This window comes from Buteo buteo, chromosome 17 (genome assembly GCF_964188355.1).
Source record: "Buteo buteo chromosome 17, bButBut1.hap1.1, whole genome shotgun sequence".
NCBI lineage: Eukaryota > Metazoa > Chordata > Aves > Accipitriformes > Accipitridae > Buteo > Buteo buteo.
The window spans coordinates 525,685-552,522 of NC_134187.1; the positions used below are offsets into that span (position 1 = coordinate 525,685).

Below are 26,838 nucleotides of genomic sequence, written 5' to 3' on the forward strand. Positions count from 1 at the left end.
CGTAGGCACATCTGCAAGGGAGTATGTCTGCCCATAGGTATATCTATGTGTAGGTATGGCTGCACATAGGTATATCTGCACCTCTGTAGAGCTTGATATAGGTATATGTGCAAGTAGGTATAGCTGCACAATTAACGACCTGCTCGGGTTTGTATTTTTGACTTCTTTCCTTGAAGAACAACTGCCCAGTGACCAGCTGGGGCTCCTTAAACCTGCTGCTAGGTCAGGCTTTGCGCTGGGCCAGGCTTTGCACTGAGCCTGGCTTTTCCTCTGGCTGAGCAGAGGCCGTGGTGCTGCTTATGTCGGTGTTTATCGCTAGAAACACGCCGGAGCTGCGCTCCTGGCTGGGGCAGAGGGAAGGGATGGGCAGGTTTCTCCTGCAAGACCATTATCCGTGCTTTCCCTGTGGTTCCTGCCGCGGTGGGTGCAGAGCTGGGGGAGCCCGGGCATCTGGGCTGCAGGTGATGCAGGGTCGCTCCCCCGGCTGGCTGTCTGGCAGGGCTGTTGGGATGCTTCTCATCACGGCGCTTCCTGCGCCTCTCCTCTCGCCTGTCAGGAGGTTTCGTCCTTGTGTCTGCTCTTGCTGACAGCTTTCCGGATGGAAAACATTACTGTCTCCAAAAACAGGACATTTTTTTTCCCCCTTTTGCTTTGAAACCCCCACTGAAAAGGAAAAGTTGATAGGAAGAGCATTTGCTGCATCTTGCCTCCACTTCCCATTCACCGGCGAGGGGCACGGGGTGGGTAGGGCTGTAAGGTGGGCTCCCACACGGGCCATGCCAGCAGCAACCCAAGTGTCCCCACTGTGTTGTCCCCCAGTGCTCCTGGTGTCGTCCCCTCCATTGTCCCCTTTGCTCCTGACATTATCCCCCATTGCTCCCGGCATAATCCCCCACATTATCCCCATCGCTCCTGGAATTACCCCCATTGCTTCTGGCGCTATTCTCCCCATTGTCCCCATTGCTCCCAGTATCACTCCCCACATTACCCTGCCGTGCCGGGAAAGGGTTTGCACCTCCATCAGGAGCCCACGTTGGACTCCGCCATGGCAATGCCTGCCATGCCGGCCAGGTGCCACGTGCCGGTGCCACATGCCGATGCTCCTCTCTGGCAGGGCATCACCAAACCAGCCCTGCCACTCTTTCGGTATTTGCCGATCCTTGCTCTCAGCGATGGGAAAGCTCTGGTGAAAAGCACCCGAGCGTGCCTCCTCTCGTGGCAGGGCCGCGGTGCGCACATCCTGTTATCACCGCTCCGGCGCCGCGCCCGGCAGGAGGAAGCTGCCGACGACCGCCGGGAAGAAGGAAACGGCCGGGGCTGAGCGTGGGGCACCGGGGATGGGCAGCTCCCGCTCACCGAGGGACCGGCCGGCTCTCAACCGCCTGCGCAGACTGAACCCGGGCACCTTCCCCAGGGCTGCTTGGTCACCAAAAAGCAGCGGTGGGGAGGAAGGTGGTTTTAGTGCCAGGGCAGCCGGCGGTGGTGCTCAGCGGAGGGGAAGCGGTGTTTGCCGGTGGGAGAGGGAGGCTGGACGGTGGTGCTGGCTGGGGGTGGCTGAGTTAAGTGAGAAGCTGTGAAAGCTGGACAGAATATTGATCAGGGATGCTGGAAACTCAAGGGATGGCTCTGGGCAGCAGCGAAGGGGACAGTAATGGGAATTTAAGCATATGGGGAACGAGCGAAATCCTGGCAGAGATGCAGGACCGTCCCTGGGTAACGCCGCTGGCAGGGGAGACGCAGCCGGTGAGCTCTTCTGCTCTGGCGAGGGGCTGGTGGCAGGCTCAGCGGGGGACGAGGTAGAAGATGGCTACGGGTCATCCATCTTCCCCTGCCAGGTCTTGGTGTCTCCACGCTCCAACGTGGCCATCCTGTTCCGTGGTCCTTGCCACTGGGGGAGCTGGCAACTCCTGTCCCCTCCATGCTTTGCACCTCCAGGGAGTTTCTGCAAACCCCAAAGACCCTTCGAATACCCAGGGAGCCCTGCGGCTGGGGCTGCTGGCCTGGGCTGTGTCCCTCGCCCTGCCGAGAAGTGCCCGTGTCCCTTGGAGCCGCTTGGCTGCTGGCATTGGGCCTTTCCAGCCGGCTTCCCATTTCCCACGGCAGGCTGCGGTGCCCGGCATGGTCCCTGCTGCCCCTCTCCGTGGGGGCTCAGCCGGCAGCCGCGGCCGTGCCGGGGAGCGCAGTGTGCCGCTTGCCCGCCTGCCCACCCTCCTGCCCCGCCAGCTCCTCTGGCAGCCGATCCTCCACCGGCAGCTTCGTTTTGGCTAATAGGTGCAATTATCCCTGGCTTAAATCTCTGCGTGACAGGGAGGTCAGGGCAGCTGGAGGAGGGCAGCAGCTCCCGGCAAGGCGTTTCCGACCGGCTGTAAATCTCCTGGCCCACGGATGGTGCAGCACCAGGCACCAGCCGGGCTCTGACCCTCTGCCTGCTCCTCTGCCTGCCGGGCTTGTTAGGGCTGGAAGCATTGCTTGCCGGACTCAGCGTCCTCCTGCCACTGCGCAGGGCACCGGCCGCCCGTCCTGCAGCCCTTGGCAGAGGTGGGGGTCCCTGGGGTCCCCCTGCGCCAAGCAGCCGCCCGCCCCCGGCAGCTCGGCCTCGTCACCGAGAGGAGCCGCAGCAGCGTGTCCCGGTGACGGTCGCCAGTTTGGAAGGCAGCTCCCTCTGGGGGCTTGGGCGCGGGGATCGGATTAATTAATCTTGCCAAGAGGGCAGGCGCCAAATTAAGCCGGTGACACACGGTCAGCCAGTTAGTCAGCGCTGCCGCGGAGGGAGCAGCGGCTGATCCTGCCTCGGTGCGGGAGGAACCTGCGTCACGCGCCGGGCAGCGGCATGGCGTGCCAGGCTGGCACACAGCGTGCCGGGCTGGCGTGCGGCCTTGCCGGGGTGGGGGGGATCTCTCTCACGGACACCTTTGTCAGTCCCCGGGGATGTGGGGCGTGAGGAGCACGGCACACCGCCCCGGCAGCGCTCACCGCAGGCTCCGGTGGGCTGCGTGGGGGTGATGCAATGGGGGCAGCAGCGGCGGTGCCGGTGGGAAGGCATCCCCTGGGAAGAGGCAGAGCTGCTGCAGTGGGGCCCCACATTTGCCCCCCGCTCCCTGGTGATGCCACCGGCCCGGCCCGGCCACCGCCGTGCTCGGGGTGGCTCCTGTCGCTGCCTGTGCCCCACAGGTCCCCCCGCCTCTGCAGTGGGGGGTGTTTGCTCTGTTCCAGAGTCCCTCTGTCCGGGTCCGAGCACCCTCAGACTAAGCAAATCCCGAGAGCCGCACTCCGGGGTTGGGGCCCACCCCACGGCTCTGGCCCCACGGCAGATGCGGGGATGCAGGCGTGATGCAGCATGGCTTGAGGGACCCCCGTGCTCTCAGCACTCGCGTTGCTGAGCAGGGCTGGCACGCTGTGCCAGGTCCCGGTGCCGTTCCCGGTGCGCGGCTCCCACAGCGCTGCTCCCGCCGCCGCAGCCTGGGGAGGGAGAGCAGCCGCCGGCCGGTCCTTCCCGCTCCCCCCGCCACCGCCGTCTTCCCGCCTGACCTTGTTTTCAGGACCGATGGCTCCTCGTTATGTAATTGCCGCCGAATTTCCGCACAAGCCTGCAGAAATGGCCGATGGCCCCGGCATCCCAAAGCGTGGCAGGGGGTGGCCAGGATGGACCCCGCGTGCCCCAGCCCCTTGCCTGGACGTCCCTAACCCGACGTTGTGCCTGTGGGAGAAGGATGCTGGAAGGGGCTCAGAGATGTCCCACGAGGCTGCAGTGGGGCCGCGTCCCCTGCGCCGTGTCCTGGCGTGCCATGGGGGCTTGTGCCACACCCCGGCACGCCACAGCCCCTGCCGGGGCAGGGCAGCAGGCGAGGGGCACGGGGAGCCGGGGTGCAGGGGCTGCCGGGGCTGTGGGAGCACTGGTAGCACTGGGGAGGGACTGGCAGCCCCCCGCGGAGCCCCGGGGCAGGCACCGTGCCGGGGTCCCCGGCACCCGCGGCCGCACCCTCCGTGTCCTGCCCCGGTGTGGTGTTTGCCCACCGATAACCGCGCTTGGCGCTCCCCTTCCTCTTCCATAAATCATGGGTGGGTGTGCGGGACAGGGAGGAGGAGGAGGGCAGGGGAGGAAAGGCACGGGTCACACCAACAGCTTGTAGCGGAGCGGAGGAATCAGTTCCCTGGTGATGGATGGAGCCGGGGCAGCCGATGCGGCCCAGGGTGGCCGTTAAATGGTGCAAACGAGGAGCAGCCCCGGCCCCGGGGTCAGGCGCTGACATGAGGCCCCCGACCCTGCGTGGGGGGAGGCCGGGTGCCCCTTAGCAGTGCCCCACGTCCCGGGGGGGCCATGCTGGGGGCTGCCCCAGGGAGGGGGCTGCGGGTGTCTGAACTGCACGGACACGGGGCCACGGCTGACCTTGCCCCCCCAAATTGGGGCAGCGGCCCCCATCTATGGCACCCATGGGACCCCCTGCCCACCCCGTGCTGTGGGTGGGAAGGGAAGGAGGGGGATGCAGCAGAGAGCGTTGCATGCCCTGCTGCCGTACCCCCTGAGCAGGTCCCAGAGGGGGTCATGGGGGTGGGCGTGGGTGCGCGGACCCCAGTCCTAGCCTCGCACGCTCCAAGGTGCTGGGTGCTTGTGAGCACCGTCCAGCACGCGTGGCCATTGCCGGTTGGGGGCCGCAGCACCGGAGCGTGGCAGCGGGGTGGGCACCGCGGGCGGTGGGTTGGGTTGGCACCTTTCCTGGTGCTGGCTGGGGGGAGCCTGGTGAGGGGCACCCAGGTCTGAGCCCAGCTGTGGGGCACATGGGGTCCCTGAGGTCGCCTTGGGGCGCACAGAGACCCTGGGGTCTCCGTGGGGCACATGGGGTCCCTGGGGTCTCCGATGGGCTGAGGCCATCTGCTGCCCCATGCTGAGCAGGAGCTGATCCCCCTCCTGGGGCTGGGGGTAATTGGGTTCGAATACGGCACTAACGAGGTGTGAAAATGTTATCACCTGTAGAGTAAACAGAGAGGTGGGGATATAGGTGCCCCTGGACAGGCACCTCGGCTGCAGCCTGCAAACAGGTCCTGTGTCCATAAGCAGCACCCACGTCCCCCTCAGCACAGCACCCACATCCCCCTTGGGAAGGGGCGCAGGCAGGCGGGGGACCCTCCCCACCCTCGAGGACGTGGTGTCGCGGCTGTGCCGCGGAGCAGCTCAGCGCACGCGGAGATCCCACCGGCTGCCGCCGGGACCTGGGTGCTGCCCCATGGCACCCGCGGCTGGGTCCCCCCCGCCGTGCCCTCCCGCCTGGCACCGAGGAAGCTGCCGGCAGCGTTGGGGAAGGACCAACGCGGTGGCTCGGTGTCCCCAAGTGACGGCTGGCAGGGTGGGTGGGCAGGACGGGGTGGATGCCGGGGACGGGAGGGGACAGGCAGCACGGGGGAACCGGCACCGAGCACGCTGCTCTGTGCGTGTGCGAGAGCACACGCGCTTCTGCACAAGCTTGTCTCAATGCACGCACGTGTATGTGGGTGCGCGTGCAGGCACGCGCACGTGTGCACGGGCATGCACGACCCCGTGGGGACCCTGCCCACACGTGCACGTGGGGCGCGAGCGCGCACAGGCCTGAAAGCATGGGCGAGCGTGCATGCACACACGGTGTGTGCACGCACGGGCAGTGCACACGCGCTCTGTGCAGGCGAGCGTGCTCGCACCCACGGGTGAGCAGCGGCCGATGCAGCCCTCGTGCCAGGCTCGGGGCTTCGGCTCCCCGTGCCCGCCGGCGGCCACGGTGCAGGCAGGGCTCAGCCCAGCAGTGGGGGGTCCCCGGGCTGGGGTCGGTCCCTGTGAGTGGGAGGCGGTGGGCTGCGAGCACGGTCTGGTGATGGACACGACACTCGTGGCTGCCTACCGGCCTCCCCACCCACTGTCCCTGTGTGGGCTGGCGCGTGGGGTCCCCGGGGACCCCCCCAATGGGGCCCTGGGCCTGGCGGGCTCCGGGCAGCTCCTGGGGGTCTGCGGGTGCCAAGGGGGGGAGGGAGAGACACAGGGTGCTGCGGGGAGCGGGACCGATCCTGGGGAGGAGAGAGCAGTGTCCCCACTGTGGGGACCCTCCTCTGTGGGGGCTGCGTGGGAGAAGGGGGGAGCCGGGGATTGAGGCAAAAAATCCTGCCCACAAGCAGGGGGGTGCTGATGGACAGTTAAATATGGCTTTTAAGGGCAATAGCTATATTTAGAGGGGTGCTGCCCCCACGTGCCCCCAGCGCGGGGTGGGAGGGAACGGTCGGGGGGCTGGGGGACAGCAGAGGGGACACAGTGGCACTGGGATCACAAACCGTCTCCGTCCCCAGGTGGTCCTAGGCACTGCTGATGGGGTCGGGGGATGCAGCACCCACTGCTCCCTCCCTGGGCACACACTTGGCCGGGGGATGCAGGATGGGGAGCAGAGCCCAGCAGTGCCGGCAACACCCGTGCCACCCCCTCTGCCGCACTCGGCAAACGCCAGGTCCGTGGTGGTGGCCGTGGCCGGGCAGGACCCCTGCCAGGGACGGTGCCCGCGCTGAGGACAGGCAGCTGCCCCCAGGCAGAGCCCGGCAGCGTGCCGGTGCCGTGGCGGCAGAGCTGGCCATCCGCTCGGTCTCTGCTCCTGCGAAGCCGCACTGAGCTGTCGGGGGGTTTCTCGCTCCCAATCTCACCTCGCACTGGGTTGAGAGGAGCACGAAGCCGCTCCAGGCCCTGCAGCCCCCCTGGCTACGGGAAGGGTCTGTGTCTTTCCCACCAAGGTGCCTAATCCCTAATACAAATGAGCGCCTGGAGCCGGGCAGCGCCGTGCCAAATCGGGGCCGAGAAGCGGAGGGGATGCATCTGTGCCCGCGAAGCTGCGGATTCCTGGAGCTAAGGTTTCCTCTGCGTGAGCGGAGCCTGGCTCCTGCTGCCAGCGGCTCTGCCGGGGGTCTGCGGGAGCTGGGGCATCCCTCCGCAGCGGTCGCAGGAGGGTCCGGGCGTGGGCGTGAAGCATCTCCGCCGAGTCTGGTGGTGTAGGAACTGGGCGTCCCCATGGCAGAACCAGTGCCGGCTGCGAGCCACCGCCAACCCAGCGCACCGGGGCTGGATGGGGCACGAGATCCCCTCCATCAGTGGCTCTGCGTCCGGGGGGACCAGCGGCGACAACGGCCCCACCATTGCAGGGGCCTTTACCGGGGGGTCGGGCACCTGGTACCGCAAACCCCAGCTCCCCCAGTACAGTTTCTAACGCTGCGTTGGGAGGGGATGGGGGCTCCGGTGCGGATGCTCCCACCCCGGTGCCTGCCCGCCCTCTGAGCCCGGCCCTCACCCTTTCTGCCACCACCAGATGTGCTTGCCGGTGCAGGGTTTGCAGTGGGGGGGAACATCTGGCGGGGAGCAGGCAGCCATGCCGGGGCGTCGGCGCCGTGCCGATGGCACAGATGTGGCGGGCGCCACGGCCCCGAACACAGGCAGCTCTGTCTGCTTCCAGTGACCTGCAGCCATGACAAATGCGGGTAATCCTCTGGCTCTGCCGCTCCGTACGAACCCACAGCGAAGTGCCGGCAGCTGCTCTCATACTGTGTGCTGCTTTGGAGCAGTCGTTTCCTATTAAAAACCTTTTTTTTTTTTTCACGAACATCTCTGCTTTTTTCACATGGTGAAGGGACAAGACACCCCTTAGGGATGAGATGAATTTATTAAATATTTGGCAGATGACAGAACATGGCTTCCAGTTTACAGGTTTCTGTTAGAGACATTCCCCACACTTACAGCATTGGCTCCAGCGCAGGTTTGCCAACCGCTCCCAGGGACGCGCCCGCACTCATGCGGTGCCAGGAATAGGGAACAGCACCAAAGCTTGGCACGGTCCCCGACCCCCCGACTGCCGGGCTCTGCTGCTGGGGACACCCCAACTGCACGGGCACGGCCAGGGCTCGGGGAGCCTCTGAGCACGCCTGTGCCAAGGGATGGCATGAGTGGCCAAAGCCACCGCCTTCCTTTGGCACATCGCCGACAGACCAGCCGGGTGTGGGACATACTGCAGGGCACCCGTCCCTATTCCCTACCCTGTGAAAACTGGGGGTTTCCCTCTCCTGGCATTAACCCCCAGCACCGGGGCATTGGCTGGGGATGCCAGCGCAGGGACATGGCTCTGTCTAGGTAACGGTCCCACGAGAAAACATTTTTAGGTGGCATTTTGCTTTTTTGTTCAGGTGGGTTTTGCCCTAAGGAAATTGCAAAGTTTCCTTGCAATCCGAATTTGATGTGTGCTGCCGGCCGGCTCTGCCCGGCAGGAGAAGGCACCGCGAGCCCCATGGCTCTGCCCCAGCCTGTGCTCAGCCCAAGTGGGAATTAAAGCGGGGCTTAATTACAGCCGCCGTGGCTATGCCGCAGCACTGGCATGCCTTCCCATCACTGCTGAGGCACCGGGTCTGTGCTGGGGACCGGCCATTCCCTGGGAGCAGAGCCGTCTCCCAGGAAAACCAGGGCGATGCGGGTGAGGGAGCGGTGCCGTTCCCAGCAGTTTTGCAGGTGCCGGGACGATCGCAGGTGGTTTGGTCAGTATTGGCGAGGGAATTACAGCACAGAAAGTCACCGGAGAGCAATCAGCAACTATTCCCTTACAGCCCATCTCAACACACTGTCCCCAGGATTCAGCAGCGATTCCTGACACCACGGCCCGTGGCCTGCCTGCTCTGCCCGCTCTGCCTGCACCTGCCCGGCTCCGGCAGCACCGTGCCCGGCTGGGCTCTGCGCGGGGCCCTGCCGTCCTCCCCGGGCTCCGGATCCGGTCCCGCTCTCTGCTAGCGACACCCATTCCTGGATCCTGACGAAAAATGACCACCCAATTGCATAAAATAAAGCCCCAAATAAAGCAAAGAACCGTATCTGTGGTTATTTATATTTTTACCGGCAGCCTCAGGGGTGCGGGCAGATGCTGGGCAGCAGGGATGGGCAGGGAGGCACCGGCAGACACGCTCAGACCCAGCAGATCTCCCGAGAGCAGCACCGGCACGCGACACGCTGCCTGCAGTGCATGCAGGCACCCGTGCACCCACACACACAGGCACACGTGTGCACACCCGCACACGTGCACCCACACGCACCCATGCACGCGTGCACACCCGCACATGTGCACACACAGGAGATTTCCCTGGCAGCCTCCGGGACGTTGCATCCCGGGCGCTGAGCAAGGACTTGGGTGAGCGGCCGGTCCCTCCGGCACGGTGCCACCGGCCCGGGGAACCCGCACACGCTGGAGCCGGGGTGCAGTAATGCCACAGCAGGACACAGCCTGGGGACATATATTAAAGCCCGGCCTGAACTGTTCCTCCTGGAGGGTTTAAGGCGATTATTCCGAAGGCAAACAATAGTTTGTAAGCAGGTTTCAAAGTTGACCATAAGCAAGCTGGGGTGCTGGGTGGTTTTTCCCCTACACAATGTCCCAGCATGTCACCGGTGGAGGCGCCTGGTGTTACCGGGGTGCAAAATGATTCCATGCATCCTGTCCGGCGCAGGAGCCCCTGCTGATGGCCATGGCACAGCTCAGACCCCAGCATCCGCGCTTGTCCCGGTGCTTCCCGGGCTCTACCGGACCAGTCTGTGCCCCAAGCCCTGCTTTGAGCCCAGTGCCAGACTGGTGCTGGGGGCAGCGGCACCACGAGGGCAGATCCCAGGGCACCGGGACCGACCGCACCAGCTGGGCTTCACCAACAGGGTCTGGGGACCAGCGGTGACCTCCCTAAATGACACCGTTGAGTGACATGTCATGACAGCCTGCCCGGAGTGCCGCCAAGCCAGCTAACCCTGCTCTCCTCGGCATCACCATGCACCGCAGGGAAAGGCTGGGGGGACCCCGCGGCATCGTTCCCGTCACCTCCGAGCGATGGCGGAGGGAAGCTACCGGCAGCAGGCCGACGAGGACAGGTGCAATTAAGCTCAGGCCTTGGTGATCCGATGCCTGGACCTGGCTAGCAGCTGCCCTCACTCTCCATCACCCCCGGTTGCTCCTGCTGGCTGCAGGGTGCACATTACTGGAGCCATGCCCACAGGACCGTGGCCTTTCCGGGACCCTTTAGACCAGGGGGGCACAGATTCCTCCTGCTCCAGCAGTGGCTTGCTGGGCGAACGCCATCTTCCTGGCAGCAGCCGGCACGGCAGCAGCCAGCGCCAGCCTGCAGCCCCAGCCTTGCAATAGTATAAAGTATTATAGCTAAAATGCTTTACCGGCTACAATAAATGGCATCGTGGGTGAGGCACTGCAGAGCCACGGCACGCAGGGTCACTTTTAACACACACAGACGATATCCCCGCTGCATCTGTACAAAACCCCACTGATCCCGCCAGGTTTTCCGAACAAAGCCCAGATGCCCCCGCTCCCCTGGCTGTCACCCTCCCTGCGACCGGCAGCGCTGGCTGCAAGAGCCCTGGCAGCGGGGGGTTCTCCCCAGCGTCTCCCCTCCGAGCGCCTGGCCAGCCGGAGCGGTGGTGGCCGGTGCTGGCAGGTCCCGGCGGTGCCACCTGCACCTCCTCCGGCTGCGGCCGGACCGCAGGCTCAGCGAGATGCTCGCGGCCGAGGTGGCAGCTGCGGCAGGAGGTTTTTTTGCCTCCTGGCAATTGTGGTAGCAAAAGCGAGAAGGGAAAGTCACAGGGTGAGTAATAACAGGAAAAAAGCAGCAAGCGTGACGCTCCCCTGCGATCCAGGCTTTGTGCTTCCCTGACGGCTATGGGAGACGTGTCTTCATCCCTTCCTTCCAGTCTGTGCCACATTTTGGGCCCTGGCACCTCTAAGGAGGCGACGACTTCCACCCCACCATCCCACACGTTGTCACGGGCTCTCCCATCACCGCCCCGGGCTGCCCTGCGGCGCAGCCCCCCTCCTCCGGCACTGCCGCCTGTGCAGACACCCAGTCCCTGACGCCGGACTCGGCGGAGCTCGGCCGGGAGCTCCCAGCTTCTTGCCCGCATGAGGTGCCAGGAGATCCCACCGGCACGATGCAAACTCCCCGGCCGCTTGCACCTCTGGCCAGCAGGAGGAAGACCCCGGTGCCTGTGCAGCCGTAACACCTCCTGCTGCCGACAGCCTTCGCCACCCCAGCAGGTCCCCGAGCGCGGCCATCAGCAAAACATTCCTATTTTCAGTGCTCAAATCCTCCCGTAGCTGCAGCCAAAGCTCCTGCAGGTCCTAATTCAGCAAATTCAGCCGAAAACGCACACAAAACCTTCCCCATCCCCGCGAGCGCACTCTGTTTGGCAGGCTAAAGCTAACATGCTGCACCAGGTTATCATCACTTTCCTTTCCTTCTTGACAGCTCATTCACAATATTTATATTCAACTAAGTCTGTGGCCACCACGTACGTTTATTTTCTCTCTCCCCAAGGGCTGTAGGTACCCAGCGAGCACTTTCCACGGAGAACCGAGGCCATGTATCGGTTCAGACAGGAAGAAAAGCTGAGGGCTGGTTTCAGGGTTTATCACTCCTTTCCATTCATCACCCTTGATAAATATTTATAGATGCATTAGGGCACTCAGCTCCTTCCACTAAAAATAACATTCCTAAGCACCAAGAAAAAAAAAAAATCACCAGTGATTGGAACTGATTACAATGTTTTCTAAGCAGCTATGGAAGAAAAGCCTAGCAAGGATCAGAGAGTGGTGAGCTGCCAGCCTCAGACTACACAACTTGGGTTATTTCTCTTAATTTTAAACAAAACCGAACTCGACGCCTGAAAATGAATGCAGAGATGCTAATCTAAGCCTAGCAATGGCCGTCCCTGAATTCCTTGCTTATAAAGGGAAATTTTTTAACAGTCTGAAGAGAAGCAGAGCCAGGAACGCTGGGAGGCAGGCGGCTGGTGGCCCGTGGCTGCTGCTGCTGCTCCTCTGGTTGTGCAGCCCTCCACCCGTGACGTGCCCTGCCATTTAATCCCAGGATGACACGCGACATCACACACGATGGCAACCAGACACTGACAGACAGCGCGGTGTTTGGAGACGGTGAGTTTTTTGAAGGCAGAATCCCCTTCGTGTCACACGCAAGGGATCCAGGAGGCTCTACACCCATTTTTTCATGCATATCGAGGGGCAGAAGTCAAGAGGAAATAACCAGTGTGTGACGCAATGATGACACTATTTGGGAGGAAATCAAAAAAGATCAGTACATTTAGCAGGAGCAGGGAGTATTAGCTTTCCTTTCCTTTCCTTTTGTTTTTTTTTTTTTTTTTAAACCTCCCATAAATTGCTGAGTTTGATGGGGTATTGTCTGATTACCGTTAGTAAACACATGGAGGAAAATAGTACATGCAATGACCTAAGAGGCAAGTGCCCACAGGGAAAGCCCTCCAGGTGGTTCAGAGAAAGCCGCTTTCATCAGCAGGTGGTTGAGATCGGTCACAGTTGCACGATGGTGAATGTATCGGCTGAAATGTGCCTCTTCCAAAGGATGGGGAGACGTCTCTCAATCGTAAGCGTAACCCTCCATGCCTGCGTCATCAGAAACACACAACGCGCCGTCAGCATCTGCAGAGAGCAGAGCTCCGGCCTGACCCTGCACGGGTTTGGAGATCAGCTCCCGCACGGTCGCAGGGCAGGAGCCAAGCTCCTCTGCTGGGACCTCCTGAACCCTCTGGTTGGGGCTGCGCATCTCTGGGGACGTCCCGGGCAAGCTCGGAGCAGACCGAACGCGCGGCGCCCACCACGACCGTCAAGCGTCCTGCTGACCCCAGAGCTCTTCACCTTGGACCCGACAACCCGGGAAACAGAGGAAACACGAGCTCCTGAGTCACCGACACCGGGACCGCGGTGCCGTGGCAGGTCCCCAGGTCCCGCGAGCGAGGGCCCGTGAGCTGACACGGTTGACTTTGCAAGCCAAGGTGAGGTTGGTGCTGGGCATCTTCCCCCCAGAATAGCCAAGATCTGTTAACAGAAAGCCCCTGACGACGCTGCCCGTCCCAGCCCCCTCTGCCATCGGTGGGCAGCCAGAGCTGTGGCTCGGCCGGACACCACCGCCACCGGGACGGCTCAGGAGGACCCATCACAGGTTCTGGCACTGCAAACGGGAATGCGAGGAACTTGAGCTACCGCAGTTTAAAGGATTTTTTTTCTTTCACTGACATGTCTTCATTCTTTCTGGAGGATAAAGAAACCTGAAAGTAGTTTCTCTCTCTTATTTTTTCAGTTGTGTCTAATTTAGCGCTCATCAGCGCCGGTCCTTGGCGGTGTTGGAGGCACTGCTGGGCTTCTCAGGGAACAGGGAGCTTCTCGTCTCCAGATCAGTGGCTAAGGGGTGACCGGGGTCAAAGCCATCCTTTCCTCCAAAGCCATTAGAGTTAAAGGGACATTAAGAAAAAGCCACACACAGCAGTATAAACAGCTCCCCATTGCTGGCTTCCTCTCTAATGGTATAATTTCACTCCTTCTTGAGTTACCAGATTGTTTCCCAGATGAGGCAGGACTTGAATTTCTAATGTAAAAACTATCAGAAAAACTCTCAAGCCACTTTCAGGTTATCTCTATCCACCACTAAAATGGCAGGGAGGCAGAAAGGGCAAAGCCTCTTTTTCCTCCTTTGCAAATTACCTTTAGAGGACAACTGTGGTGGTTTTATCATGCAAAATTGTGTTTCAGATCCATCATGACTAATTCATCTGGCCCACTACCACCGTGGGCTGGGTCTGAACTGATAAGCTAAAGATAAGACATTCTTCTGCCTGGCTTCTCCAGCTAACCCACCTACAGTGTAAAGGAACAGGTCCTAGAAGGAAGGTTACCTAGTACACGAGTCCCCATCCCTTTCTGGCTAATTATGTGTGCATCCACGCTACATTTTTCTGCCACAAGAACCCTCCTCCTTCCCACTGGGAATGGTGAAAGATGGGCATTGTGGCTAAGGCAAATGTCCAGCGAGTGTATGGGGAGTGTGGAAACCTGATCGGGTGCCCTCCTACGAGCTTTTCAGATGGGGATGATAGGGATCTTATTCAGGTCCTTCGGAGGCATTGTCACCGTAGGGCTCAGGCTTTCTCCCTTACCGTATCTTGTGCTCTCCAACCACCTGTTTGTCTATCCATCTGTTGTGCCTTATTATAACTTAAAGCACAGGCTCTTCGAGGGTAGAGATGGTATTTTTAGTACATCTGGATAGTGTCCATCACAATAGGGTCCTATTTCCTGGCTGAGGCCTCTCAGTATAGAAGTAATACTAATAAAATAGGAGATAATGCTCTTCTCGCTGAAGTTGATGACGTTTTCCCACTGTCTGCAGCAGGAGCAGAATTCCGTCTTAACAAGAAAAAAAATAATCAACATCCTTTTGAACGGTTGTGGAGCGATGGGCAGGCGGGGAACCTTCCTTGTGCACAAATAGGAGATCAGGGGCAAGGGCAGGAGGTGACCAGGGACTTGGTCCTATGCATTGCAACGGTGCGTACAGAGCAACGCTGCTGGAGATGGGAAGAAAAAAGATATCCATCCTTACCTGAATTACTGTACAGCCGGTGGTCATCCATCTAACCTGCAACACAGGCGGAAAGGCACGTTTAGAAAGTAGGTAATTTTATTTCCTGTAAAATGAAAAATCTACCCTCCCCGTCTCTTGTTGCTCTTCTCAGGACTGCAAACAGCTTTACAGGCACTGGGACAAATGGCAAGTCCTCTGAAATACAAGGTGGGTAGAAAAGTGCTCCTGATCTTACTGAATCCCAGAAATCCCAGCATCGCGGCACCAACCCCTCCCTCAAAGCAGGGTCAGTCACTGCAGGCTGCTCGGGACCTTGTCCCATCAGGTTTTGAGGATCTCCAAGGGCGGAGACCCCACAAACTCTCTGGGCAACCTGTGCCAGTGTTTGACCAGCCTCACGGTAAAGAAGTATTTTTTATGTTCAAACAGAATTTCCTGTATTTTGAGTTGTGCCTGTTGCCTCTTGTCTTTTCACCGGGCACCACTGAGAAGACTCTGGCTCGGTTTTCTTTAGTCTTTTCCATCAGTTATTTACACACATTGATTTGATCCCAGCTCGCTCAGCCTCTCGTCGTGTGACAGATGCTTCAATGCCTTCGTCATTGCCATGGCCTTTTGCTGGACCCTCTCCAGTCTGTCCATGTCCCTCTTGTACTGGGGAGCCCAGCACTGGACCCAGCACCCCTGGGGTGGCCTCACCAGCACTGAGCAGAGGGGAAGGATCCCCTCCCTTGACTGGCAATGCTTTGCCAGCCCAGGAAACCATTCGCCTTTGTTGCACGAGGGCACGTTGCTGCCTGATGGTCAACTCGGTGTCCACCAGGACCCCCAGGTTCTGCCCTGCAAAGCTGCGTGCAGGTGGCCTCCAGCCCGTCCTGGTGCCTGGAGTTGTTCCCAGGACTTGGCACTTCTCCTTGCTGAACTGCATGAGGTTCCTGCCGTCCCATTTCTCCGGCCCACTGAGGTCCCTCCGGACGACCCGCTGGTGTACAGCCGCTCCTCCTGGTTTGGTGTCACCTGCAAACCTGCTGAGGATGGGCTCTGTCCTGTTCTCCAGAACAGATGGCTGCATGGACTACAGTTTTGATGGGTGTGGGCAGGTGTATTTCAAATTGGATATTTTTGTCTAACAAATTTTACGGGGCTGCAAACCATGCACTTTCTTCCAGCAGTTTGACAGAGCAGATCACAGCTCTTTAGTCCCTTTTCTAGCGGTATGGGGCTTATAAAATCTGACTGGCCAATACATGAAGGGACCAGCTCATGGAGAGTCTTGTTTCAGGTGATACTGTCATGGGTTCACCTCCTGGTCACCAACAGAAGCATGCCATCTTGGAGAAGGGCAGCAGGACCCAGTGACTGTGGGACAGCCCTAGCCAAGCAGGCATCCGACCTGGAATAATGACTGGCATGTTTGCAATGTATGGATACGTAACGCCAGGTTTCAAGAAGGGATAACTCAAAGAGAGTGCTGAGGCTGGCTGAACTGCTGTGGGGTGACGTCTAACGTGACTGGATGGACGTGGCTTTGCCAGCTCCCGACTGTGCTCTTCTGTGCCTGGAAACCCATGTAGACATCATCTCTGGAGATGCTGCTTAATTTGTAATCCTAACCACAAAAGACGCAGCCAACTTGGAGTCTTCCCGAATGATTTCATCCTTCTAAAGCCGTACCACGCCGCTGCTATATCAAGTGTACGAACATAAGCCTCTCCAGCGGGGAAGCGAGTTCTGAGGTTGATTAATTGGGACCCAGAGAAATATGAAATAACTTTGTGAAGAAACTTGTGAGGAAGCCCAAGGGTGATGCTGTCCCTAGGAAACACATCGCAGTGGAGTCCCTGCGAGGACCGGTGTCTCCCTGGTCTACGTCAGTGGAGAAGTTGGGGGAATACGTGAGCTGCAAGAGATTTTTCTTCTTGTCTGTCCAGGATGGGAGGAAGTAACGGAAGAGCTTTGCTGAGATGGGGATGCACACGAGAGTCACTGTGCAAAGAACGAAGTTGGGGCAGGTAGCGCTCGGCATGGGTACAGGGTCCATCGGACCCCACGTGCCTGCAGCATCCTGGCCACGGGTCCCTATAGGTAACGTGGGGCAGAGAGCAAGCGCTTCGTAACGCCTGAACTCTACGTAGCCCACACGAAACCCATTGGGACTCCCCATTGCTGTGCGAGCTTTGGTGTCTGGAGGAGCTCCCATAGAGTACACGCTCCACAGGAGGACTGCAGTTTATATATTGATCATTCCTTGATTTTTCTGCAAGATTTTTATCTCACTAACTTTGTGACATTAAGAAATCACTTACTTTCTGGCAGAGATAATATTTACATTCCACATGAAGGCTTTTGGACCAAGTTCTGCTTTTGGTTACACATCTCAGTCCCTGTTGTTCGTGTCGTCGTCCCCCCGCCCCAGCTTCAATGCTGCTGCAATGAGTAACAGAGCTGAATTTGTCTTACTACGTCTCTGCTACCATACATCATATTTCAACTCTTCAAAATCCCCCTTTCCCTATTTCCCATGCAAGATACAATGCACATTTGGAAAAAAGCAGAAGGGTCATCTGCTAAGCATCTAAAATATTTAATTGAAGAGGAATGTTCTAGGGCAAAGACAGGGTCCTGTGATTTAAAGCCAATGCAATTCTGCTTTGAAAATTCCTGTTTTAGCTAAAATCAAACTTACTGCACTTCTTCCTACAAACTTATAATGTCTAATACTGATGGACAAACCATCAGGAAGCAGAGCATTTCCAAACACCTGAATGCTTTGCAGGACTTGCTGTACAGAAAAATTCAGGAAAACGAGCTCTTTTGGTGAGAAATGTGAGCCCCGCCACTTCAGCTTAGCCAGAAGGAAAATGTGCGTACAACAAAAAAAAAGGATAAAAAGTTCCAGTTTGTTGACGCTGAACTTAGGTTTGGCTCAAGTGAGACAAATGCTTGGGCTGATTCAAACCTGTCCGAGTCTGTTTCTCGTGCTTTGGTTTAAAACATCGAAAGCAAAAGTCAAGAGACCCCCGAGCAAGGTCTCTTCCCAAGGAGGCTCAGGGAGGTGCTTTTGTGTTCAGTTGTGGAGTGTGACATGAGGAACAGATCTCCTGCAGACGCCTCCAACTCAACCGTACGCTGCACGGTTGTTTGCAAGTCTCGGGGCTGCACTCCACGCCTGCGATGATCACTTCCAGCCCCGGGAATAACTCTGCTAGCACGTGTCATGGATTCATTCGCACCAAAGGAAGATGTGGTCTGGGGAGGATTAGTATCTAGACCTGCAATCCAGGGATAGCAGAGATGAAAGAGACCTCCTGTGAAACCGCGTTCAGCCGATGGCACTGCCTACACGGGATTACCGTCAGCAGAGTAATTCTGAACATTTGTCCAGCCAAGGTCACAGGAGGCAGTGGTTCAGCAGATGATGGTCCCACCGCTCAGGAACTCACTGGTAACCAGCCCACGCTTTGTTTTTTTCTAATATATTCATCTGGAGTTCTCGCAGCACTCAGAGCAACTCCTCCTCCTCCTCTTACACATTTCTGTGCATGACCTTTGCTGAAAGAAAAACATTCTTGAAAGCTGAATACACACGCTGAAGAAATCCTGGCCATGACATCATCTCAAGCCATGGCAGATGGTGGAGGGAACGACCCAGCAGCATGGCGATGACCGGAGCAGACAAACCTGTGCTGTGTCTGCAGGTGGCGTAACAGCAGCAGCAGCAAGGCGGGCTGCTTCCACCCGGAGCCATTTGCATTCACAGCCCTCTCCTGGGACTCCAAATGGAGATGCCAAACTCAGCTCCTGCGGAGGAGCAAGGCAGAAAATGCTTTACAGCCCACAGACTGTAGTTTGTCCCCTTACCTCGGTCCTTTCCATTCTGCATTTTTTCTGTTTCTTCTTCATCTTCTTCCTCTGCTTCAAAAAAAAAGGAAAAAAAAAAAGCAAACATGAGACAAGCAGGTGAGAGAATAGATGCTCAGGGAACTTTTGAATAGATGCTTGGGGAACTTTTCTGTGGCAAGGAAGAACTGGCTTTTCAGGCATAGCGGACATTAGAGGGGAAAGAGGATGAGTGTTCAGGCTCCCAAGGAAAATCTGGATGGAAGCATCATCATCCTTCCTATGGCACGGTGCCTGTTCACTGCTGGCGGCGAAACAGTCCCCGCTCCATCCTGATCGGATGATTAGAGGCTGTAGAATACTAGCTGGAAGCGGTGTCTACATTGTCCAAAAGAGTGGACTACTACCTGGCCCGGGTAGTACTGGGACCAAAGTCCCTTGTGCACTCTTACTTTAGCACTGTAAGAAACAGAGAACTGCACAATGTACACAGTGGGAAGGAAGTCACGACTTTTATGCCGAGGTCAAACCTAAGGAAGAAAAATGAAAACGGTTTACAGTGAGGTGAAAACCTTGGAGGGTCCCTCCTGGGGTTGCAGGGTTTGCCCATGCAAGGTGCTCAGGGACGCCGACGCTCACACTGGGGCAAAGCCACGTAACTGGTGACAGGCTGTGCCTCCAGAGACAGGCGCTCATTATGTCTGAGAGCTGGTGGTTCATTATATTTAACTCCGGCTAAGTTGAAGAGAGTTTATGGCCAGGCTCGTATTTATGTAGCAGAGAGCGGGAGCAGAAGGTCACATTCTTCTGCAGATGGTGGCTCATATCTCTCTGCGCAACATTTCAATGAGACCTGTGTAAACAGGTAATAGTTATTATGAGCAGTGATATCACTTCTGCCTACTTCACATGCTGCTGAGAGCAAAGAAAGGGAGAAAACCCTGCAATGAAAAGCACAATTTGAAAAACTGAAGCATTCTGAATTGATCTGATCAAAGGGGTTCTTATACACATTTGATCTCTTTGTTGCTTTGACAGCAGGACCGATGAGACACCTGGGAGTCACACAGCCTCTGCCTACTCAGCGATGGCTACCAATGAGTCCTTAATGCGAATGCAGAAGACATCACTGACAAAACCAAACGCATTTTTAATAACAAGAGACGTGACCCGGAGCTCAGCAGCCGCTCTGTGTCCTGAACCTGGCTCCTGTTGGGCAGCTTTGCAGGGCAGGGGCCAAGCTGCCTCCGGCAGTATCATGCCTGGTCCCTGGAGAGCAGCAGTGGGTGTCTTTTTAAGCTCAGTTGGGAGTAAAAATGACGTCAAGTGTTCCCTCTGCAGCACCAGGAGCATTCGACTATCGGCACAGGAGAAGGGGATGGCCAGAGCATCTCTGGAAGCCCATCTAGGAAGGGGTAACGCAAGCAGTGTTTCCTTTCCAAAGGAATCTGTTTTCTGAGCTTGTGCAAAGGTATGGAGAGGCAAACAGAGGTGTGGGTGGCGTACGCACCCGTGTCTCACAAAACACTCAAAACACAATGCCTGCAGCTATATTGGGCGAGCCTGGGGCTGGAGGAGGTGTCTATTCTCACAGTGTACCTCCAGGACAATATGTGTTAAATCCCACTGACTCTCATCAGCTGAGGATAACTCATGCTTTTCCTAATTTACACAAATGAAATGATTTCAGATACTTTCAAGGGAGCCTTCTTTAGTATCTGCATATCCTCAAGTAGGAGAGTAATTAATTCCATTTTCACTCCCTTGTGAACCATAACTGCTTTGCACGATCCCCGACAAGCCTGAAAGGGCTGTCAATAGCGCAAACCCGGGCTGTTTGCATTTGCCAAACTCTCAGGGATCTCAGAGGAGGGCAGGAGCATCGCAGGTCCAGCCGACGCTTCAGCTCTGCCACCAGCCACCCCGGACCAGACCCTGAGCTCAGCCGTACCGCTGCAAACGCACTCCTCTATTAAAAGCAAAAAATAAATTACTGCAGACATCTGTTTTGGGCAGAGGGTTTGTTCACTGGGTTTCAGCCTAGCAGGAAGAGAGCTGTGCGTCTCGAGCATGGTGATTTATTGAAGAAACACACGGCCCTTCACTGCAATGGCACCAGCGGTGCTGCTGTCATACATGAAAGACTTTATTAACTCACAGCTGCCTTTGCAGCCAAGACACAGGGTTTAGACTGGGTGAATTTACTGCTTAGCAGTAAAATATCAACCCGGTTTATAACTGTGACTTCTCCATTAAGGGCAGTGGGAACAAAAAGCCTAACTGGTTTTAACATGGAGTTTGATAAGTTTATGGGGGGATTATGAGATAGAGCAAGGGGTTGGGGGAGGTATGAAACAGAAACCATGAGGTTCAGTCTGAATACAGAATGCTTTACTTTTTTCTTAAGAGAAGGCACCCCACAAACAAGCTGCTGAAATCCTAAATGGTCATATATTCCATTGCTGACAAAGCTCGAGAGTCACAGGATGCGTCCCTGGACTATAGCAGAAGCTGCTACAGTCCCATCAGGGTGTTTACTTCCACTGGCCCAGTAAAAAGGCACGAAGGGAATAATTACGTTTCTGCCACATCGCTGTTTAATCCTTTGTTGCAATTGGCCTCACGTACATTTACTATATATTTGTGATTACGGCATCTAACGGGGATTCATGGCACAGGAGTCTCACCTGCTGCACAAGTATTGCCGTCACTAAGCAATACTTTGGGGGGACTCACTCACACATCTGCCCTGGCTTCTGACTTGCTGGCTTGTGTTGTTAAGGAGCTCTGACTTCCAGAAGTGGGACTGGGAAGTGGCACTTCTCCTGCCTCGTAAGAGGTCCAGGACATGCCTGCAGGGTACTCTGGAAAAGCTGCTTAATGCTGCTATATATGCACGATCAATACAAGCAGGAGTGTGGGCGCTAGATGTGAGTCTGCTTCATGAATCACCAAACGGTGCTATCAGCCAGGTTTGTATCTGCAGAGTATTGCCTTAACTATCAGTGATAAAAATCAATGGAAAGCCTGTTCAGGAGGTATTTGGAGTTCTCAATGATGTTAGCTATAAAGATTATTTTTCATTTTATCATTGAAAAAAATGAACACATAATCTCACATTATGCTTTAAGTAGTTTTTATAAAATATAAACCTAAAGACAAATCTCCAACTTGTGGCTTCAAGCTCTCCTTTTTCTGCTGCGCGATGTGTCGCTACGTTAACTCTTACCTGAATGAAGTTCCTTCACCAGCGATGACATGGTGTTGGTGATGGAATCGGCTGCTACCAGCAGGTCATTGCGGAGGTTTCTCCTCGTACCTGGGAGCAGAGCAGACACACAAACAGCAGGGATTGCACATGCCGCACTGCCACTGCCCAACCTCCTCGCGCCGCGATGCTCGGCCACGCGTCCCTCACTGGTCCCCAGCAGCGTCCCCATCTCGGGACAGAGTTTGGGTGCCTCAGCCCTGGCCCCATCAAAGCAGCTCGGCTTAGCAAGACATGGTGATTTGCTCTGGAACAGCCCAGTTCTGCTTGGCTGCCTGATTGCCTGTTTGGCTAATTAGCTATCACACCGCTCTTCTCCTTGACAAGGACAGCGCTCGTACGGCAGCTCAAGGGCAGACGCTTCTCTCTCCATGACAGGAGTCGCTGGGCGCTGGCTGTGGCGCAGCTGATCCACACATTTTGTTTGTGCAGAGTCGTTATCGCTGCTGGCTTCTCTGTTGCAATCAATATTGCTCAGGTTTGAGCGGAATAAAAGATAACTGAATTCTCGCCCTCTGCAGAGCTCTCCTCTTGCGTCACTGGAGGAAGCAATCCTCTTCCTCGGTGTGCCACACAGCTGGGGGGCATGGCACCTTGCTGTCACCCACAAGGCATTGCCCAGTTCCAGTCTGCACACTTGTCTTGTGCGAGCCTCTGCTCGAGGGACCTGCTCACCCCATCAGCAACGTGAACATCTGCCACGGCTCCGTCAGAACGACCGGGACCAGCCAGGGGCCACGATCTGCAAAGGAACCGTCAAACCGGCTGCTGCCCATAAGAGAGATGAGTGAGGGCAGCAGGAGCTGCTCCGTGTCGGGGATAATGCTTATTGCTGATGCTGGGAAGATAACGATCTCCTTCGCCATCTATTCTGGTTCCCTGTGCCAGTCCCTCCGGCAGAGCCAGCCATATTCTCGCGGCAGAGCATCCATCCTGACGACCGCAGCCCAATTCTGCGGCGCTCCAGCGCCTGCAGATGCTGAGGACGTGACTCCCCGTCCTTGCCGAGCCCCCTTTCCTCCGGCACCTTTTTGTGCTGCACTGTTTCGGTTTTATTTGGAGGCTTTGATGGCGCGGGGTCACGTTTTCTGCCCTGGCAGGTGGTCTGTAGCTGCAGTTTCTCAGGTTGCGGAGCCAATGGCCCCGAGCTGAAGCTTTGCTGGGAGCAGGTCCCTGTAAGGGTTCATTGGCCCCAACTCAGCCATCCCCGTGCTTTAACTGCTCACAGAAAATGGCTTTAGGCAGTCTGTTATCCCACACAGGCACCAGACGTCCACACTGGCGTAGCCGCCAGGAGCATCGCTTTGATGCTGAGTGTCTGACAGTGCTCTAAGATCTCGGCATTTGGGACCCCATCCTGCCATTTACTCCAGCGAGGGCATGAAGACAACACGTGGAATTGCCGGAGACATTTGATGTGACATTTTGCAGCTGTACTGAACTGCAGTAACGACAACTGTACATTACACGTTTACTTTTGTTTGAAGTCGGGTGTCTCTTTCATTCCAGACGTGCTGCTTTAATCTCCCAAATGCTGTGCTGGCTTTTACTCCGTCCTTGGCTGGGGTGCTGTCAGAGTGCCTGCTCCTACATTTTGCCTATGGATTTTGGTGCTGTTTGAGCGCTGCCAGAGCGCGCTACTGAGCTGACGTGCTTTCCATCAGCATTTTTTTCTTCCAGATTAGGTTGCCAGCTGACCAGCATCATGCCCAAGGCAGCAACAAGGCACTGGGTGTTCCTGTGCACGTACAAACAGTGTGCAATTCCCGGGAAAAAGGCAGATCTAGGCCAACAAGTCTGGGACCTCTGACTTAGGGGACTCCTCTGCATACAGGGCCACTTCATCCAGGTCTCTAGATGTCCCAAGTCCTGTCACTGCATGTGACAGTGAAGCACGGCCACCACCCTGCCCAGCGCTACTTTTGGGCGTGAAAGGTTGTAAAATTCCAGCCTGTCTCCCCTGTGAAACAGATGAATAATGTTAATGAGCACGTCTGGACATGTACGTGCAGAAGCCACCTGAAGCCCTCCTGGCTGGTGGCATTTAGTTATTTTATTATGTGAAAACATAGAAATTTTATCCTGTTTCCTGTGTTCTCCAGTTGCCTTGATAGCACTAATTGTGCAGATTGCCTTTCCGGAAGGATCATTCCAGGAAATTTATTACAGAGTCTGTTGACCATTCTTTTCTTACAAGGGTTTTTCCAGTAGTTGAATAAGCCACCACTGTGGTTATCACGAGAGGAATTCCACCTTTCTGTTGCCAGCAGTGGATCGTATTTGCATCTAAGAAATCCTGAGGGACTGTTTTCTTCTCTTTCAAGATGATAAACAGCAGCATTAGTTTTCTAATTAGATGGTGGCCTCTCTATCTGACTATTTCAACCGGAATACCATCCAGACATTTTATTCTAATACTGCGTTCTCTCTCTTTGGCCAAGTGGAAGATCAAGAGATCACCTATGGAAGAAACTTACCTAATCTTAAGACTATTTTATTAAAATCACTGGGACTCAATTCTTTAAAGGTTTCCTTCTCTAGACCTTCCCGCACTGATGGGGAAGCTCGCAGAAGACTTGTGCCCTGGGAGGAAAGACAAGACGCTGACATCCCTGCCCGCTCCCAGGTCACAGCAGCAAGAGGTGGAACAGCGCCGACATCTTCACTCCCTTTTCCTCCTCTCTCCCACTGTGACATTTTATAAGAAGCTGGTGGATAAGCAAAAGTTAGCAAAAATAATTTAAATGTTTTTGTTAAAAAATGCTCATAAAATAAGTGTACTGCAGGCATTGCCTATAGACTTTTTGCTTCTGGGGAGTTGTCACCCACACTGACACCTAGCTGTTGTCATGTGGCTGCTGTACAAATCCTTAGCCCAGCCCTGAATAGTTTCATACAACACCTGGTTCATTGCAACATATATTGCTGTCAGGTGTTAAAAACCTAGAAAAAAACAAGTTTTCACTTTGGGCAATATCAACAGGTCCTGACGAAGACTATCGCCTTATGAACCAGTCATTCGGGTAAAAGGCATGAATAAACCCTTGATTAATTACATCAGCTTCTACCGGAGCCAGGAGTTTGAGGAAGACAGTGATAGTAAACCGTGCAGAGAGAAGTTTGCTTTGTCATGGCTTTTGCCTGTATCTCCGAAGAAATAAGCAGAAAGATAAGAGCGCAAATTTGGATGCCAAAGCAATACTGTAAAGTGAAAAAAAAATCAAGTAGGACAGTTAATGTACTACTGTAATCATGTGTTCATTACTCCTAGCAGCAGAAAGGAGATAATTTCATGTCTTTGTGCTCTCCTAATTAAAAAAGGAAAGGGGAAAATGATGAAGCAGATAGAGCAGATTTTCCCAGTAACTGGTAGGACTCATTGCGCTGCTGTTCCACTTTACGCAGCCTGGAAAAAGAAAGCCAATCTGCAAAGGGGGGAAGGAGAGGCAGCTGCCAAAGAAATCAGTTGAGAGCTCTCGGCTGTACCATCAAACTTGTTGTAGAGATGAAGAGGAGGCGACTGGACCACCCACAGCAACAGATGGAGTGTTGTGCCTCTGGTATTTGGCATCTTGCCTCCCTGGAAATGCCTGCTTCTGCTGTCGTTTCTGGAAGTGTTTAGAGAGATGAGGAGCTTGTTCCTACCAATGGGATCGGAAAAAGACATATCCTTCTCACAGAGGAGTTGTAGATACTCGGTGTTTTCAGACTGGATGTCCTCCTTCACCTGACCTGTTCACCGGTTAAAGTTCTGGAGAACAAGTAACAGCCTTTCCCTCTACTGAGTATGCTGGGGGCTACGGGCTTGCAGTCCTTGCGGTAGCACTCCAGGCATCAAATACCAATTAAAAGTATTCACTGATACTTCCTGCTCCTCTGCTACCATTTTGTAGTCTCTTTCCTCACCTCCTTCTGGCAGCAGCTCATTTAGGCAAGGAAGAAGATCGTTCTGGAAGGATATGTGCAATGAGAAGCTGATAAATGCAAACTGTTATTTAAAATCTGTTTGGTTTTGAGATTTATCTTCAGTTCTGGGAAGTTTGTTTTCATGTTTTCTTTGTTTTGAAAAGGAGACCATCCATCTGACAAAGGTATTTGACACTGATATTCACGATTTTCCCTACCCAGAATGAGAAAACAACACCTCCAGTTTTGTGACTCCATATGATACAACCTGTCATCTTTTGAAGAAATAAACAACCCGGCCTCTGCAACAAGATGAGGGCTCTTGTTTACTGCAAAGGACCAGTACACAAGAGAGGCTGCAGCACCCCGGCACTACAGGCTCTAAGATGTCCAGTACCCGGTGGGATTTCCCACGGAGTACCAAGAGGTCCATATGAAGAGTTGCTGCCCACCGGTTGCCTCTGCCCACAGACAGGTGAAGTCCTTGCCAGTGCATTAGGGAGAGGTGGATTTTCTGTCCTTCTTTCTTTTATTGTCTATGAGAAGAATATAAAATATGGCTGGATGTCCACCTCCAGAAACACAGATCGTGTTCAAAAACAACCTCTGTGTCTGTCAAAGGTACCTGGGGACACCAGGTCCTGCTGCTGTTTTTCTCATAACTCTACATCCCAGAATGCTTCTGGAGTACTAAAGATGAAGAGTTCTGGACCAATATGGGCAAAAGAGAAGAATGCATAAAACCCAAGTGACACCACTCCTGAGAAATACAGAGTATGGGAACCCGTTCCTACTGGGAATGGCTTCCTTCACCACGAGCAGAGCTGAAGTAGGTAGGACTGAAGAATAACTAATTTCCCCCTCATTTGCAGTGAGATGGTCCCTGAAGGTAAAAAAAATATTTGCCAAGATTCTTGACAGCAGACTGACAGTCATGTCTTTGCTTGCCGCCTTCCAACATCACCAGATAGTAAAGCCTCTTTGGTATTTGAGGAAGAGGCAGTGGTCTGCATTGGGCTGAACAAGTTTCCATTTCATCTGGTTTTCCAATTTTGGAGCCCTTCTTGAGCCAACAATGGCTTTGACATGGAAAAGTTTGACTTTTTTGAAACGCGTGACTGTAAAACTTTTTTTTCTTTTTAAAAAGCAACAGCAGCTAAGTATAAACTCACACTACCTACAGAAGTTGGGGAATAAAAATATGTATGTCAACTGCTGCCCTGATTTTCTATAAAGCACGATAAGCTGTATTATTCACAAATGGACAGCTTACCCATTTGATCCAGCCACACTGATTTTAGCGAAGAACTGAAGGACAAGGTGGTCAGACAGGAATACAGCTCAAACTACCTGATAATCCAGCACTTCTTATGTCTACTTACGGAGCAGTTGGCAGCAATGAG

The 26,838-nt window shown here is 55.4% G+C and overlaps 1 protein-coding gene across 1 annotated transcript in view; it reads right to left on the reverse strand.

The window, feature by feature from the left end:
• Window positions 1-11,950: 11,950 nt before the first annotated feature.
• DTNB (dystrobrevin beta) overlaps window positions 11,951-26,838 on the reverse strand; it is a 205,990-nt gene continuing 191,102 nt past the window's right edge. The window contains exons 19-22 of the mRNA XM_075048827.1: window positions 21,491-21,580; window positions 18,283-18,336; window positions 14,440-14,475; window positions 11,951-14,243 (exon numbers count right to left, since the gene is read on the reverse strand). Coding sequence (XP_074904928.1) covers window positions 14,471-14,475; window positions 18,283-18,336; window positions 21,491-21,580 — 149 coding nt within the window. The 3' untranslated portion in view covers window positions 11,951-14,243; window positions 14,440-14,470. The remainder of the gene's footprint in view (window positions 14,244-14,439; window positions 14,476-18,282; window positions 18,337-21,490; window positions 21,581-26,838) is intronic.